General features: G+C 49.4%; 1 protein-coding gene across 3 annotated transcripts in view; it reads left to right on the top strand.

Moving 5' to 3' along the window:
• The first annotated feature begins 112 nt into the window (after positions 1–112).
• Positions 113–15,221, top strand: part of Plec (plectin) — a 61,864-nt gene continuing 46,755 nt past the window's right edge. Inside the window, exons 1-2 of one of the 3 annotated variants that reach the window (XM_087898874.1) lie at positions 113–195; positions 1,329–1,533. In XM_087898874.1, coding sequence (XP_087755000.1) covers positions 1,335–1,533 — 199 coding nt within the window. In that variant the 5' untranslated portion in view covers positions 113–195; positions 1,329–1,334. Of the gene's footprint in view, positions 196–1,328; positions 1,534–3,282; positions 3,440–15,221 lie in introns of those variants that run through there. The other 2 variants (XM_087898882.1, XM_087898878.1) reach the window with 2 other exon arrangements.

Below are 15,221 nucleotides of genomic sequence, written 5' to 3'. Positions count from 1 at the left end.
GCACGTAGCCGGGTGACGCGTAAAACGTTTGCTAGCTCTCGGAGGTGCCCAGGCAGCGCAGCTCTCGGTGGGACCGGGGCGGGGCTCTGGATTCGCCCCGCCTGCGCTGCCTCCGCGGTTCTCCTGGCCCCAGGAGTCTGGCTGCAGCGGCTGAGAGGAGGCAAGCGGAACCACCAGGAACGTAGAACTGGGAGGGTATGGAGAGGCTCGGGATGTCCGGGAGTTTGGAGAGCGGGTGGGGGGAGTGGAATGGTCTCAGACCACCCGGAACTAGGTGCTGCCTCGCAGCCCCTCTTACTCTATGCAGAGAACAGCACCTCCCTGGGATCAGGAAATTGCGGAACTGGACGGGAGGTGCTTGAGTGTGGGTAGAAAAAGGCAGCGGTGAAGGCAGGCTCAGCCGGGGGCTGGAGCAGAGGCAACCCACCAAAGGGCCCCGCAGTGGAGCGGGGTCGGGAGAGGCACTAACTCGAGGACGGTTGACTCTTTCCCAGCCCTTGGCCTGAGGGCGGAGGCACAGAGCCCACATTGTGCCCCCACGCTACGCCACCCCCGCTGAGACAGAGCCCCATTCACCTCTTCGCACGCCAGTGCTCTTGGGGCAAGGAGCTGGGGAGTGTGCACGCGTGGGTATGCGTGCGCTTTGGCTGTTCCTGCAGTAAGCTGGTGATGGGTTGCTAGAGCGGCTGCTGGGCTCCCCCGGGCCTTGCCGCATCCGAGTTCCCGCAACCCACGCCGCTGCGGCTCCAGCTATTTATAGGCCTTTGCTGCAGAGATCACATCGATAGAGGTGGGACTGTGCGGACTGGAGGTGGGGTTGAGTGATGGGGAATCCTAAAGGCTGAGACTGGAGGTAGAAGGTAGTGACCGCGGACTGGGGTTGGGGTCCTTTTCTGAAGAGTGGGACATTAGGGACACAGGCAGTGTTTATTGATGGCCTCATTGCCAGTCTATAGGAGGATCAGAGGAGAGGGAATCCAAGATTGAAATACAGGGGTAGCTCTAGTTGTCAGTGACAGGGTCCTATCAATGTGTACTTGATGGTACTGCCCTTTTCCCCTCCGGTTTGACAGGTGGAGGGTGGAGTCAGTGTCCTGTGTTGGGAATGGGGAGGGGAATAGTCAGCGTTTGGGTATCTAAGAGACAGGAATGATGGCCAGTGTGCGTGCTGGAGGAGGTGAGGATAGATGGTAATTGGGGAGAGCTTGTCAATTCTGGGCTGAGCACCGGAGGGTCAGTGTATGGGCAAGATAGGGCCTAGGAGGAGTTTGGCATCAATGTTTAGGTTAAGGAGGTGAGATTGTAAATCCCTCTTACTCTTCCTCCAGGAGGCCATGTCAGGGGAGGACTCCGAGGTACGGCCGGTGGCAGTGCCTGAAGGTAGTTCCAATGGAAGCAGTGGCTCACCCAGCCCCGGGGACACACTGCCCTGGAACCTTGGGAAAACACAGCGAAGCCGGCGAAGTGGAGGTGGTTCTGTGGGCAATGGGAGCGTCTTGGATCCTGCAGAGCGGGCAGTCATTCGCATCGCAGGTAATGGGGAAGGGTCTGGTCTGGTCGCCCTCATTAGCACAGGTGTTGAACATGTTATATGTGCTGCGTGTAGATAGATGTTGGACCGGGTGAGAGGCCGAGGACAGTCAGCTGTGAGGGCAGGCTTATCCTGTCCTGACACGGACAGGCAGCAGAGCTCCACCTGCTGGCTCTATGTTGGTAGCTGCAAAAGGTTGGAGGTCTTGAGTTCTGGCTTCCTACTGCAGCTGCTCATCTGTGATCTCATGAAAAAGGGTCAGGATGCCCATTTCCAATGGGAATAATTTCTTGGGCTCTTAAGGTCAAACTGCTTCTCCTAGTCTTGACTGCCATCTGAGGGTTGGGAACACCTTGCCGCCTTAAAGCAGAAGAGGTTTGATCTGCGAGAGCCCTAGAACCAAGAGCCAGGGTCCAGCTGTGCATTTCCAGAGCTGGCCAGACTGAGGATGGCAAAGGCCTTGGTGAAAGGCACTATGGGAAGCAGTGGGCAGTTGGAGGGTAGTTAGCTGGAAGTCAGCCTGTTCCTTTGGGAAATGGGTCACCTAAGGCTGGAGGCCATTGGGTGGGATGTCCTGGGAAAGGGAGTACTGACCCCATTCCACCAGCAGGGCTCCCTAGGGGATGATGAGGCCTTTGAAATGCAGAATGGGACCTTGCAGGAGGTGGGAAGGGTCAGGTGCTGAGTGCGGTGGTTGTGCAACATCCAGGAACTTGGTTGGTGGAAACATAGCAGCAGCTTGTGGAGATGGGAAGTAACAGATAATGGACATGCTCCCCACCCTGCCTCGAGGACTATTCATGATCTGCAAGCACATGCGCACATGCACACACACATATGTATACACAAACACACGCGCGCGCACACACACGTACACACACACACGCTTGCACACACACACTGCCATAAGGAGTTTATAAAAGGGGTTATTTTCCCACTTGGATTCATGAATACCCTTCTCCACCTCAGACCCTTAAAGACAGGCATATGGGTAGAGATGGGGGGACCCTAGTAGCCCCTTTTGCTGATTGGCTGGTTTCTGTGTTCACTGTCCTTCATGCCGTAGCCAGTCCCACCTGTTACCGTCTTTCACTTCTCTGATAATTTTCTAAGGACTGATTTCTAGAAGCAGAACTTCTGCTCGTGGTGTGTGCAGTGTTTAAGGTTTCTAGGAACAGTGCAGTGTCCGTTGGAAAAGGAGGATGTGTCAATGCTGGGGGACAGGTCTGTGTAGACGGATGGATAAAAGGGAACTTTTTTTTTAAAAAAAACTACTAAGGTATTTTCTTTTATAAAGTGTGTGCTCTGTTTCTCATATGTGAGACCGTTTCCTGTGTCCTAAGGGTTCTTAAATTTCGGAGATGCCAACTATATCTCCACTGTTACGACGGAGGGGCGTTGTGACCGCGAAAGGAGTGAGCCAGGCAGGAAGGACCTCACCCAGGTGGCCAGGTGAAGCTGTCAGGGGCTAAGGAGTTGGAGAAGTCGCGGCAGACCTAGGGAAATGGCCACCTAGGGTCGAGTTCTGGGTGAGGAGGGCTAGCCTGTCAGTCCGCCGCATCTGGTTCCTGAGTGGGCAGGAAGTGTTTGCAACTGGATCTGTGTGAGATCAAGGCTCGGATTCCCGCGAAGGGGAGCCGGGCAGCGGGTACAGATACCGGCCAGGTCCCCGGCTGGTCGGCCCCGCCCCGCCCGTGGGGCATCCTGGGTGCGGGGCGGGGCGGGGGAGGCCTCTTTAAGCCGTGCGCGCGGAGGCGGCGGGGGCAGAGCGGCTGCCAGGGCTGGCCTTGCGCAGCGGCCCGTTGCGTTCTACTCCCGCCGGCATGGCCGATCTGCTGACATCTGGCCCACCACCCGACGAACAAGACTTCATCCAGGCCTACGAGGAGGTGCGGGAGAAGTACAAAGGTATGGACCTTCTGGCCCCTGTTCGGCCCTCCGAGCGCGCGGGCCCCTCTAGGTCAGGTTAGCAAGCCTGACAGCCGACCGTGTCCCCAGCTGCTGTTCCCGACCGTTGTCCCAACAGAGTCCAATCAGTCGCCGCAAGTTTCAACAGCGTCGTTCGACCCCTGTAGCCTTTGGGGCCCAGGGAAGGGATGGATGCGCTCCACTGAACCCCCGCGTCTATGACCTTAATAGGACATCTCGAGGCACGAGTGGGTGGGGTGGGCCCTGGTGGGGGCGGGTGTGTGTGTGTCTATGAAGCTGGGCTTGTCAGGGTCCGGCAGTCTAAGCCAGTGTCCGGTGTCTTTGGCCAACATACACGTGGGTGAAGGCTACACCATCCCCTGCCTCTCCTCTGAGGCAACTGCCTATGTGGGGTGGGGGTGGCTGCTGTTGCCTGGCAGTGAATGGCATAGCTGCTGCCTCTCCTCACCACCCCAAACTGGCCAGGACTGAGCCACACCCTCCCTTGGCAGGGAACTCCATTGCACCCTGACTTTGTCCTCTGGAAATAGCCCCTTCTTCTTGTCTAGAGGGACTTTACAGTGTCCTACCAGCTCATTTGGTGGCTTTGGCAGTCCTTCTTACCTGCTCCATGCCCTCCTGGAGCCTCGGACCTGCCCTGAGACTGTCAGCCACGTAAGGTCCACGTATCTGGCTCTGAGTTGGGGTCTTTTAAGTTCTGGGTCCCTCTGTACCTCCCAGCTCTCCAAGACTTAGCGGTCTGGGTATGTGCCCCTGGAAAGGTTCATATGGAGGCCCCAGGCAGAGCCCAGCAAAGCAGGTTCCAGCTCCACATGGCTGGTTTTTCTGGCTCTGCCCCCAAGGGCAGCTCAGGGAGAGAAGTCCTGCCGCTGCTTTGCCTGGAACCTGTGGTGCCACTCCACCCCATACCTCACCCAGGCAGGGTAGTTTTCACAGTGCTGTGGGCACAGTGGGTGTGTTGTGTGGGCAACTGCTAGTTCTGTGGCTGGCCAGTTTGCACATGTGGTTCGGGTGGTGAGGTTCCTTGGACAGGAGGCTCTTGAGCCTGACCACTGGACCCCTAGAGAATCACTGAGAGTACCAGCCTGATGTTCAACCCTAGAGGGTCTACCTGGAAAGATGCAGGGCAAGGAAATAGCAATCTACCCGGGTCACAACTTTCCTGGCAACCCCGAGGGCAGTACTGTGTAAACGAGTATTGATTATGTAGAGTAGCACCCTCTCAAACCTTTGTCTGGTTGGGTTGCTGGGCAATAGGGTCCGTTGCCAAAGCCTGTGTAAGCATCCTGCTAAAGCCATCCTGACCTCTTCTTCCTGAGGTGGGGGTTTCCTGCTCATCCAGGAGTGTCCTGACAGGTCCCCCGAGGTTCCTGGGACCAAGCTCTGTGCCCTTCCCTAGCCTAGTTCCATTGGCGGCAGAGGTTCATATTGGGCCCACTGGGCGGTACTGGCCCCCCCGTTTGTCTTCTGGCCTGGCCTTGGCTGGCGAGAAGACGGTGGGCGCAGGCGTGCTGCCTGGGGTGGAATTGTCACGTGACAGTGCAGCTGCCTATGCATGTGTGTCTCACCAGCCTCAAAGTAGCTGAGTCGCTAAGCAGGATAGCAGGTGCTGGGGGCTCCTGGAGCGGTGACTGAGGATCAAGAATGCTTCTGAGGCACGCCAAGACACCGGAGTCTCCTTGACTCTGACTCATACGGGGGATAGCTGAGGGCTGGATCTCTCTCTCTCTCTCTCTCTCTCTCTCTCTCTCTCTCTCTCTCTCCCTCCCTCTCCAAGATAGGGTTTCTCTGTAGCTTTGGAGCATGTCCTGGAACTAGCTCTTGTAGACCAGGCTAGCTTCGAACTCACAGAGATCCTCCTGCCTCTGCCACCCGAGTGCTGGGATTAAAGGCATACGCCACCATCGCCCGGCTATCCCGCTTCTTTCTGAGGTCTGACCCTAGTGATCTTGTCGAGACCTGCCCCTGGAGGTCCCATTGGGTTACTGAGGTTCCTGGATTGCAAGGATATGTCCCTGGCAAGCTAGGCAGAGGACCTGGTACCTAATATTAGTCAGCAAGGGCCTGCAAGGTGATTATGCCTCTCTTCTAAGTCCAGCTCACCTTTTCTACCGAAGGCAGGGGAAGCTTACCTGCCCTCGGAAGTTCCACCTCACACATCTGAGTGGAGGAAAGGTTCTAGCCTTTTAAAGAGATGCTAGCTTCTCCTTTTGACTCATCCTACTGACCTTCACTCCTATTTACAACCTCCCAGACCTCTTCCCCGGAGTCATTTCTGGCTGCTCTTCTTTGGAAATCCCCAGCCTTCCCCACAGGGCGATGCTTTTCCTAAGAACTTTCTAAACTTCCGGTCTACTTGAGCCTCCTCTGTTTCCGTGATCGACCCTGCCTTCTATCCCTTGGAGAGTCCTGCAGAGCTGAAATGTGCTGGGGCTTGCGGCTGGAGAGCTCTGGGTGCCCAACCAGGAGGGAACCACCCTCGTTATGGTGCAGTGGACTGATGAACTTACTGCCATCTGGTCCACCTGTGAGAGGCATCCTGACCCCTGGTTCCTGCTGTGCTACACTGCTGGCCATGGGAGCTTGTGGCCATGAGGAAGGCGGGGAAGGTTTTTAAGTGGGGGATGAGATTATTTAGGCGTATGGAGATGGGATGTTTGGTAAAGAGGAAAACGCTTGACTCCCCCCAAAGCATGAATCAGGGCCACCTTCAAGGCTATCCTATCAATCATGGGAGCCATATAGCAATAGGTTGGCATGGTTGGCAGGGTGGGGCTTGGGAGTGCTGACCAGACTGCCTGGTCATCTGGGCAAAGGGTATAAGAAACAAGGCAGGAGTGAGTACTATTGACGAGTGGGTGAGGACTGGGGGTTGGGAATTAGCAAGAAGCGTCTGTGCGGGAGACTCACACAGGGGCTGGGGAAACGGTGGACTGGAAAAAGGCTGGGAGCTGTGTCAGTCTGTCTACAGCAAGACCTGTCTGGGGGCGGCTCAAACTCCTTTGAAGACTGCGGCCTACCTGGTACTGTTATGGGTCGTACCCGCTCCCGTGTTCCTGTCCTTTTTCACACTGGACTCTGAGCCCTGTTATTTGTGTCCCTGGCACCAGCACCCCCACCCCAGCTAGCCTTTGCAGGGTGTTTACATGGTGACTGAGCAGAGATCCTCTGCAGTGGAGTTCAGCTGGCAGATGTCTGGGGCTTTTCGGAGAGGTCTTATGGTCTCTTTACTGTGGAAAGTAAAGCATGCTTAAAATATAGTCAGACAGAATGGAACTACCTTAAAGAAAAACTACCTTAAAGAAAGTAGTAAAAGGTGGCGGTGGGGGGAAGGAGGGGAGCTACTCACTCACTCAGACTATGATGACCTCTGGAACTGATGACCTCTGGAGCCACTGGCTTTTCTTTCCAGCCCTCATTCTATTGACCTCATGCTTATTATTGCTCGGATGTACTTCACACGCCATAACACGATTCACTTGTTTAAAGTGTACAATTTGCCAGGTGGTGGTGGTGCTCACTTTTAATCTCAGCAACTTGAGAGGCAGAGGCAGGCAGATCTCTGTGAGTTCGAGGCCAGCTTGGTCTACAGAATGAGTTCGAGGGCTACACAGAGAAACTCTGTTTTTAAAAAACCAAAAAAGTGTACAATTTAATGGTCTTTTAAAGAATATTGATGGAGTCATACATCCATCACAGTTGATTCCAGGACATTTTTGTCCATTGGTCCCTGCTGTCACTAACCTGCTTTCAACCCGTATGAACTCTGGATGGGACATTTCACCTAAATGAACTCCAACAACTCGAGCCTGCCTTCTTTTACATATACCAGTATTTTATTCACCTCATTTTTATTCTGACCCTCTTGTTTGTGACAGGATCACAGCCTGGACTGGTCTTGAATTTGCAACACTTTCTTTTGCCTCGTGGGTGTTGAGTTTGCAGACATATGCCACCATGGTAGAAAGTTTCATTTTATGGCTGTAGCAATGTTCGATTTGTGTATTTATCAGCTGATAAATGTTTGAGTTATTATGACTAATGGTCCTGTTAGCATTTGTATCCACGTGTATGTGTGGACTTGTACATTTCTCTTGGGTAGATGACTAGGAGTGAAGTTGCTAGGTCATGAGCTAATTCTATATTTAACTATTTGAGGAACTGCCAGATGGTTTTCCATAGTAGCCGAAGAATTCTACTTTCCCAGTATCATTATGTGAAGTTTCTAATTTCTTCACTCCCTTTAATCCCCCCTTCTCTCCCTTCTCCATCTATAAATTTTCTTCTTTATTTTTTCCTTTTGTGGAGTGGGGAATGAACCCTAGGACCTTCAGTATGCTAGCTGCCTTTCTAATTTATTGTAGTATGTTTTGAAATACTTGAGTTTTTTTTTAAAAATACTTTTAATTAAAAAAATTACATTAGCCTAATTATTGGGTGGGGCGAGCATGAGCCATGGTGAGTGTGTGGAGGTTAAAGGACAGTTTGTGGCATTCACTTCTTTCCTTCCGCCTGGGTATCAGGGATTGAACCCAGGTCTCCAGCCATGGTGGTAAGTGCTTTACCTGCTGAGTCATCTCCCCAGCTCACAAAGAATATTAAGTTTTCATTATTATATGCTGATTTATTTATTTTGTTCACATGTCATATCAAATAAATCCTTTTTTTAAAAAAGAAACCATTGCTTAAACCAAAACTACAAAGATGTGTGCTTGTGTTTTTTTTCTTCTTCTTTTCTGGTGGTGCTGGGATTGAACCCAGGGCTTCACATATGAAAGGTGAATGATCACCGCTAAGCTACACTTCTAGGTACTTAGCTCATTAAAAAAAAATTGCATTAAATTTCTGGGTATAATGCCTGTTAGCATGTATACCGTGTGTGTGTGTGTAGTGCCAGTAGTGGACAGAAAGGGCATCAGATGCCCCAAGACTGGAGTTACAGATGTTTGTGAGTTGCCTTGTAGGTGCTAGGAACTGAACCCGCATCATCTGAAAGAGGAGCCAGTGTTCTTCATAGACGATCTATATCTCTAGCCCCTATTCTTAGCTCTTATGTTGAGATCTTTGGTCTGTTTTGAGTTCATTTTGTGCTTGACGTGAAGTAGATGTCCATCCACATTTGCGTGTGAATATCCTCTTGTCCCAGCATAGTTTCTTGTGAAGATTCTTACCCTATTGAGTGCTATTAACTGTCTCATGTTTTTTGTTGTGTTCTGTTTCGAGACAGGGTTTCTCTGTAGCTTTTGGAGCCTGTCCTGGAACTCACTCTGTAGACCAGGCTGGTCTTGAACTCACAGAGCTCCGCCTGCCTCTGCCACCCAAGTGCTGGGATTAAAGGCGTGCGCCACCACCACTTGGCCTGTCTCATGTTTTTAAATGATGACAAAATACTCCATTAGTTGGAAGCATCACTGTTTATTTACTTGATCCTTTCAGATGGACATTGGACTTATTTTAAAAAGGTTATAGGGGCTGGAGAGGTAACGTGGCAGTTAAGAGTGCTTATTCCTCTTCCAGAAAACCTGAGTTCTCGTCCCAGAACTCACTCTTGTTGCCTTATTTCTATTATTCAGCTCCAGGGGGTCCTATATCCTCTTATGGCTTCCACAGGCACCTGTACTCATATGGTATATACCCACACCCACACAAATATAAATATACATATAAATACACATAAATAAAAATGTAGTAAAAATAAATATTTTTTAATGGTTTTTCAAGACAGGGTTTCTCTGTGCATCCCTGTCTGTCCTGGAACTAGCTCTTGTAGACCAGGCTGGCCTTGAACTCTCAGAGATTCTCCTGCCTCTGCCTCCCGATTGCTGGGATTAAAGGCATGTACCACCACTGCCTGATCTAAAAAAAAAAAAATCTTAAAAAATAAAAAAAAGAGGTTGTATTTCTAGGGCCAGTGAGCTGTCTCAGTGGTTATAAAACACTTGCTGTGTGGGCTTGATACTGAGTTCCATCCCCAGAGCCCATGGAGGAAGGGGAGAACAAATTCTGAAAGCTGGTCTCTGGCTTCCACAAACACTCCTGGAACACATGTGCACACTCACGTGTGTGTAAGCACACACGCACATAACAATTAAAAATGTTATATTTCTAAATTGTTCTCCAGTTGAGATGAATCCTTCAGATGTGACACAGAACTTTTAACAGTCTTGGTGAGAAAATTCTAATTTGAGCTGGGCCAGTGGTGGCTCACGCCCTTAAGCCCAGGACCCGGGAGGCAGAGGCAGGTGGATCTTTGAGTTCTAGGCCAGCCTGGTCTATAGAAAGTTCCAGACCAGCCTGTTCTACAGAGTGAGTTCCAGGACAGCCAGGGCTACACAGAGAAAACCTGTCTTGAAACGCCTCCCCCTAAAGAAAATTCTACTCTGATTTACTCTGTATTATTTGATTATTAATAAAGACCAGCATCTGTTTCACAGAGTTAGCATTCATTCACATTTCTAAATTATGGTGTGTGTGTGTGTGTGTGTGTGTTGTGGCGGGTGGGGAGGGAGAGGTGGAAAGACAGATAGCTATCATACATATGTTACAGTGTGCATGTGGAAATCGGGACAACTTTCTGGTGTTCTCTGCTGCTTCCACCTTGTAGGCTCTGGGGATTGAACTTGGGTTGTCAGGCTTGGCGGCAAATACTGCTAAGCCATCTCACGGTCATTGGCTTTCCTTCCTTCCTTCCTTCCTTCTTTCTTTTTTTTGAGTTGCCTGTTTAAAGTGTTGTTAATTTTGACATAAGTTGTTCCTTTGTCTGGCTATGTGTGCATGTGTTAAGGTGTGTGTGAGTATACATATGTGTGCATGTATGTGGAGGTCAGAGAACAACCTCTTTCCTGCTCTATGTCCTTTATTGTTGCTGTCTGGAGACAGGGTCTCTCATGGCCTGGAATAAGGAGGAGAGGCTGGCAGGTCAGGGACTCCCACGGATCTGCCTATCTCTGCTTTCCCATATCTGGATTATAAATTTTTGCTTCTATATCTGGCTTTTTTCTTTATGTGTACAAGTATTTTCCTGTACACGTCTGTGCACCATGTTGGTTTTGACTATTTAATTTAATAATAAAAATAATTATTGGAGCCTGGAGTGGTGGCGCACACCTTTAATCCCAGGGCTGGGGAGTCAGAAGCAGGCAGATCTCTGTGAGTTCGAGACCGGCTGGTCTACAGAGTGAGTTCCAGGATGGCCAGGGCGACACAAGAAACTCTGTCTCAAAAAAAACCTTATAATAATAATAATAATCCATTATTATTATTATTATTATTATTACTTGAGAGGAGTCTTGCTATGTTTCCCAGGTTGGTCTCAAGCTCCTGTGCCCAAATGACCTGCCTCTACTGAAGCTATGTGCAGCACAGCCCCTGGCCAGAACCGTCTTACAAATTTGCCAGCTTCATTCTGTGACCTTTGGATTTTATACTGTGGTTTGAATGGCTTTCTTTTATTAAAATACAAAGCCATGGGCTGGAGGCATGACTCATTGTCAAGAGCCCGTACTGCTTTTCTAGAGGAGCCAAGTTTGGTTTGCAGCACCCACATCTGAAGGCTCACAGTATTAGCCTGTAGCTCCAGCTCCAGCAAAACCCAGTGTCCTCTTCTGGCACCTGTGCACCTGCGCACATGTGTACATACACACAGCGACACACACATGTACACATGTGTATACACACACACAGAGGAAGAAAATAAAAGTGAAAATAAAACTACATACATCTAATTATTTTGTACCTTTAACTTGTCTGGAATTTTGGGGGTCCCTGAAATATAGAAGAGGCTAAAGGATCTGGATGTGTGTTCACAGGCAACAAGGAGTGTCTTAAATATCTTTTCTCCCATCAAACTGTCTTCCTGAGAGCAGGGTCCATGACTTGCTGCATCTCTGCATCCCTGAGCCAAGCTCCACCCACCCCCTAGTTTCTGGGTGGTGCAGATGGACTCTGAGCTGGACCCCACAGCACCCCAGCTTCTGCCATGACTCGTTAGTTCTCTGAGAAACTGCTGAGGTGGCAGTGGAGATAGAGCACCTGGGTGGAGGTGGAGGTGCCCCGTCCATGCTAGAGAAAGTAAAATGGTAGGTTGGCATTGGGCGTCTACAGCTGGCTCTGAGATAGGGATGTGGCTAAGAAGTACTGCATTGGGCATGACTGGGGACAGACCTGCTCCCTAAGACCCTCTAAGCCTAGGAACTGGAAAAATGCAGAACACTAGGGTAGGAGGAGAGGGCTGCCTGGGCATGAGGTGTGTGTGTGTGTGTGTGTGTGTGTGTGTGTGTTTTGTTTTGTTTTGTTTTTTGATACAAGGTCTCTACGTAACCTTGGCTAGCCTGGAGTTCTTTTATGTAGACTGGGCTGGCCTGCCTGTCTTTGCCTCCCTAATGCTTGAAATAAAAGCCTGTGCCACCACATTCAGTTTGAGCACAAAGTCCCGAGAGCAAACAGAATCGGAAAGAATGCCTGGGAGCAATGGATGAGGGACTACAGGGACCTCAGCCAGATTCTTTTTAGGGGCACAGTCAGTTTCCTGGCACCAAGGGATGTGTGGGAAGTTTGGGGAGTGGAAGCTGGTGGAAGGTGACAGTGCTCCCTTGGGATACAGGCCTTTAGGGCTCTTCATGCCTGACCTCTCTGTAGGGCTTGGGCCCTAGTTTAGCGTGGGAGGGTCCTCTAAGTTGGTCCACTTGGCTATTGAAAGGGACATTTATTGTTTTCCCAAGGTAAAGGAGACCCTGATCCAGGAAGAGAAAGGAGGCCATTTTTGCCGCTTTCTTTTTCTTCCTTCCTCCCTCCCTTCCTTCCTTCCTTCCTCCCTGCCTGCCTGCCTGCCTGCCTGCCTCCCTCCCTCCCTCCCTCTCTCCCTCCCTTTTTCCCTTCCTTCTTTTCTTTTCTTTCTTTTGTTTTTCTTTTGGTTTTCCAAGGTAGGATTTTTCTGTGTAGCTCTGACTGTCCTGGAACTTTCTCTGTAAATCAGGTTGGCCTCAAACTCGGAGATCCTTCTGCCTCTGCCTCTTGAGTGCTGGGATTAAAGGCATGCACTGTCACCCCCCAACTGCTGCCTTTCTCCGAGCAGAGACATGTTTGCTCTGACTGGGTTCCTGCTCTTGGTATCTAGAAGTCTAGCCCTTCTGTTTCCTTCTGTCTTTGTCCCTTTAGTCCAGGCTGGCAGGGTTGCTATGGCACAGCGTTTTCATAAATCTGTGTCTTCCTCCCTCTGTGTCACAGAGAGCCAGGCCACTAACCAAGAGTGCCAGCCGCAGGGCTTTTCTAGATAATCTCTCTCCTCCTGACTCTGCAGAGGTAGTTGAATGGACTCATGAGTCACATGTAGGCAAAAGGCTATCTAGTCACACATGTGGCTTTCTTTCCAGAGCATCCTGTCCAGACAGTTACGTTCCCAATGTTGGCATCTTTTTGCAAACTGAGTAGTCTGTTAATTTCCCAAATCACCAATGCTGGTTTCTTTTTGCTTAACAGTTCCTTGCTCAATTTCTTTTTCTTCCTGACTTTAAGATGAGCTACAAGAAGAAGTTGGGCTATAGCTGTTGGAAATTGTTTCAGCTAAAAAAATTCTTGCTCGTTGCTTACAAATTGTGCACCCAGCAGTAGAACATAACCTGGTCAACTTTGTTTCCTACAAGACAAGGATAACCTCACTTCGAGTATCTGAGAATATGTTTTTCTCATTTATTTATTCTTTCTCCTTCCCTTCCTTCCTTCCTTCCTTCCTTCCTTCCTTCCTTCCTTCCTTCCTTTCTTGTTTGTTTAGACAGGGTTTTTCTGCTTAGCCTGGGTTGTCCTGGACCTCGCTCTATAAAACAGGCTAGCTTTGAACTCAAAGGTCTACCTGCCTCTTTCTCCTTCTTCTTGACAGGATCTTTTTTTTTTTTTAAAAAAAAAGATTTATTTATTTATTAAGCATACAGTGTACTGCTGGCAAGGAAGGCAGAGGTCCCGAATTGAACTCGGGACCTCTGGAAGAGCAGTCAGTGCTCTTACCCTCTGAGCCATCTCTCCAGCCCCTTGACAGGATCTTACTGTGTATCCCTTGCAGGCCTGGTATTTACTATATAGATCAGCATGACCTTGAACTCATAGAGATCTATCTGTCTATTCCTTCCTTCCTACCTCCTTTCCTCCCTTCCCTCCTTCCTTTTCTGTCATAGTTACTGTTCTATTATTGTGAATAGACACCACAACCAAGGAAACTTAGGGCTGGCTTACAGTTTCAAAGGCTTCGAGTCTATGACCATTATGACAGGGAGCATGGTGACAGGCAGTCTTGTCACTGGATCAGTAGCAAAGTGCTTAGATTGGGCCTATTGTGGCCTTCAGAAACCTCAAAGCCCACCCTCAGTGACTTAACACTACAATGAGGCCACACCCTCTAATCCTTCCCAAACAGTTCCACTAACTGGGGAGTAAGCATACAAACGTGTGAGCCTTTAGGGGTCATTCTCTTTCAAACCTCTATATTTTTCTTTTCATATTTTTTTGAGGAGGGGTCTCCTGTATCTCAGACTTAACTTCAGCTCACCATGTAGCCAGAGATGACTTTGTACTTTTGATTCCCCTGCCTCCAATTTCCCAGTGGTGGATTGCAGTCATGTGCCGCCACTGCCCCTGTGCCTAGTTTATGAGCTGATGGGGGTCAAACCCTGGGTTTTGTGCATGCTGGGCAGGCATTCTTCCAACTCACATGGTTTCACCAGCAATGTCTTTAAGTTTCCTATTACCCTCCTCCTCTTTCTCTTAAATGTTGGTTTCACTATATTGCCCAGGATAGCTGGAAATTCCTTGGCTCAAGCCTTCAGAATAGCTGGGATAGGGTCATACCATGGGTACTACACCCTCTCTCGTCCTCCATGTTTCCAACAGCAACCAGGTAAGGCAGTCCTAGGCTTTTTCTCTCACATGCCTCAAAATTCTCCAGTTTCTGTCTGTTATCTAATTTTAACAGGTTTTGTTTTTTGTTTTGCTGTTGAGACAGGGTCTCTTGCTGACCTGGAACTAGCTATGTAGACTGGGCTGGCCTCAAACTCAGAGATATGCTTGCCTCTGCTTCCTAAGTGCTGGGTTCAAAGATATGTACCACCTTGCCTGGCCTCCATTTCCACATTTTCAGATATCTGTGACACAGCACCCCATACCTTGAAATAATATCTGCATTAATTTCCATGGTCATTTTGGACCACTGTAGGCCAGAAGTCAACGTCCAAACATTGGTGGGAGCTTCCTCTGAAGGCCCTTGGGAAAATCCTGCCCTCCCTTGGCTCCTACTGTTCCTGTCCAGCCTCTGCCTCTCTGTTTTTTCTCCCTGTGTCTCCTGAGGACACTGTCCTTAGACCTAGGACCACCTGGATGATCCAAGACGACCTCAGTTTCGGGTCTTAGTTAGGTCTGTCTCCAAGTCAGTTCACAGTTAACGAATTTTTGGTACTCTAGATGTATGTGTTGGGGTCTGCCTTTCATTCCCACTTCAAATTGTCCTCTAGTGTTTAATTGATGTAAAACATAGGTATGTTTTCTTTGTGTTTGTTTTTTTAAACACTCCTGCCCCATGTTTGTTACTATACTTTACTTGTGACTTTATAATGTAGTGTTATGAAGTATTTTAGACTTTTGTAATAAGTTCTTTAGCAATTGGTTCTTTTTACCTGGTTTTTTGTTTTGTTTTGTTTTGCTAACATTCTTGTTTTACGTGTATAAGTGTTTTGCCCAAATGTATGTATATCTGTGCATCGCTTGTGTGCTTGGTGCC

Source organism: Myodes glareolus, chromosome 19, assembly GCF_982192425.1.
Source record: "Myodes glareolus chromosome 19, mMyoGla1.1, whole genome shotgun sequence".
Lineage (NCBI taxonomy): Eukaryota > Metazoa > Chordata > Mammalia > Rodentia > Cricetidae > Myodes > Myodes glareolus.
The sequence above is the reverse complement of the archived record's forward strand: the minus strand, read 5'-3'. Positions and strand labels throughout refer to the sequence as shown.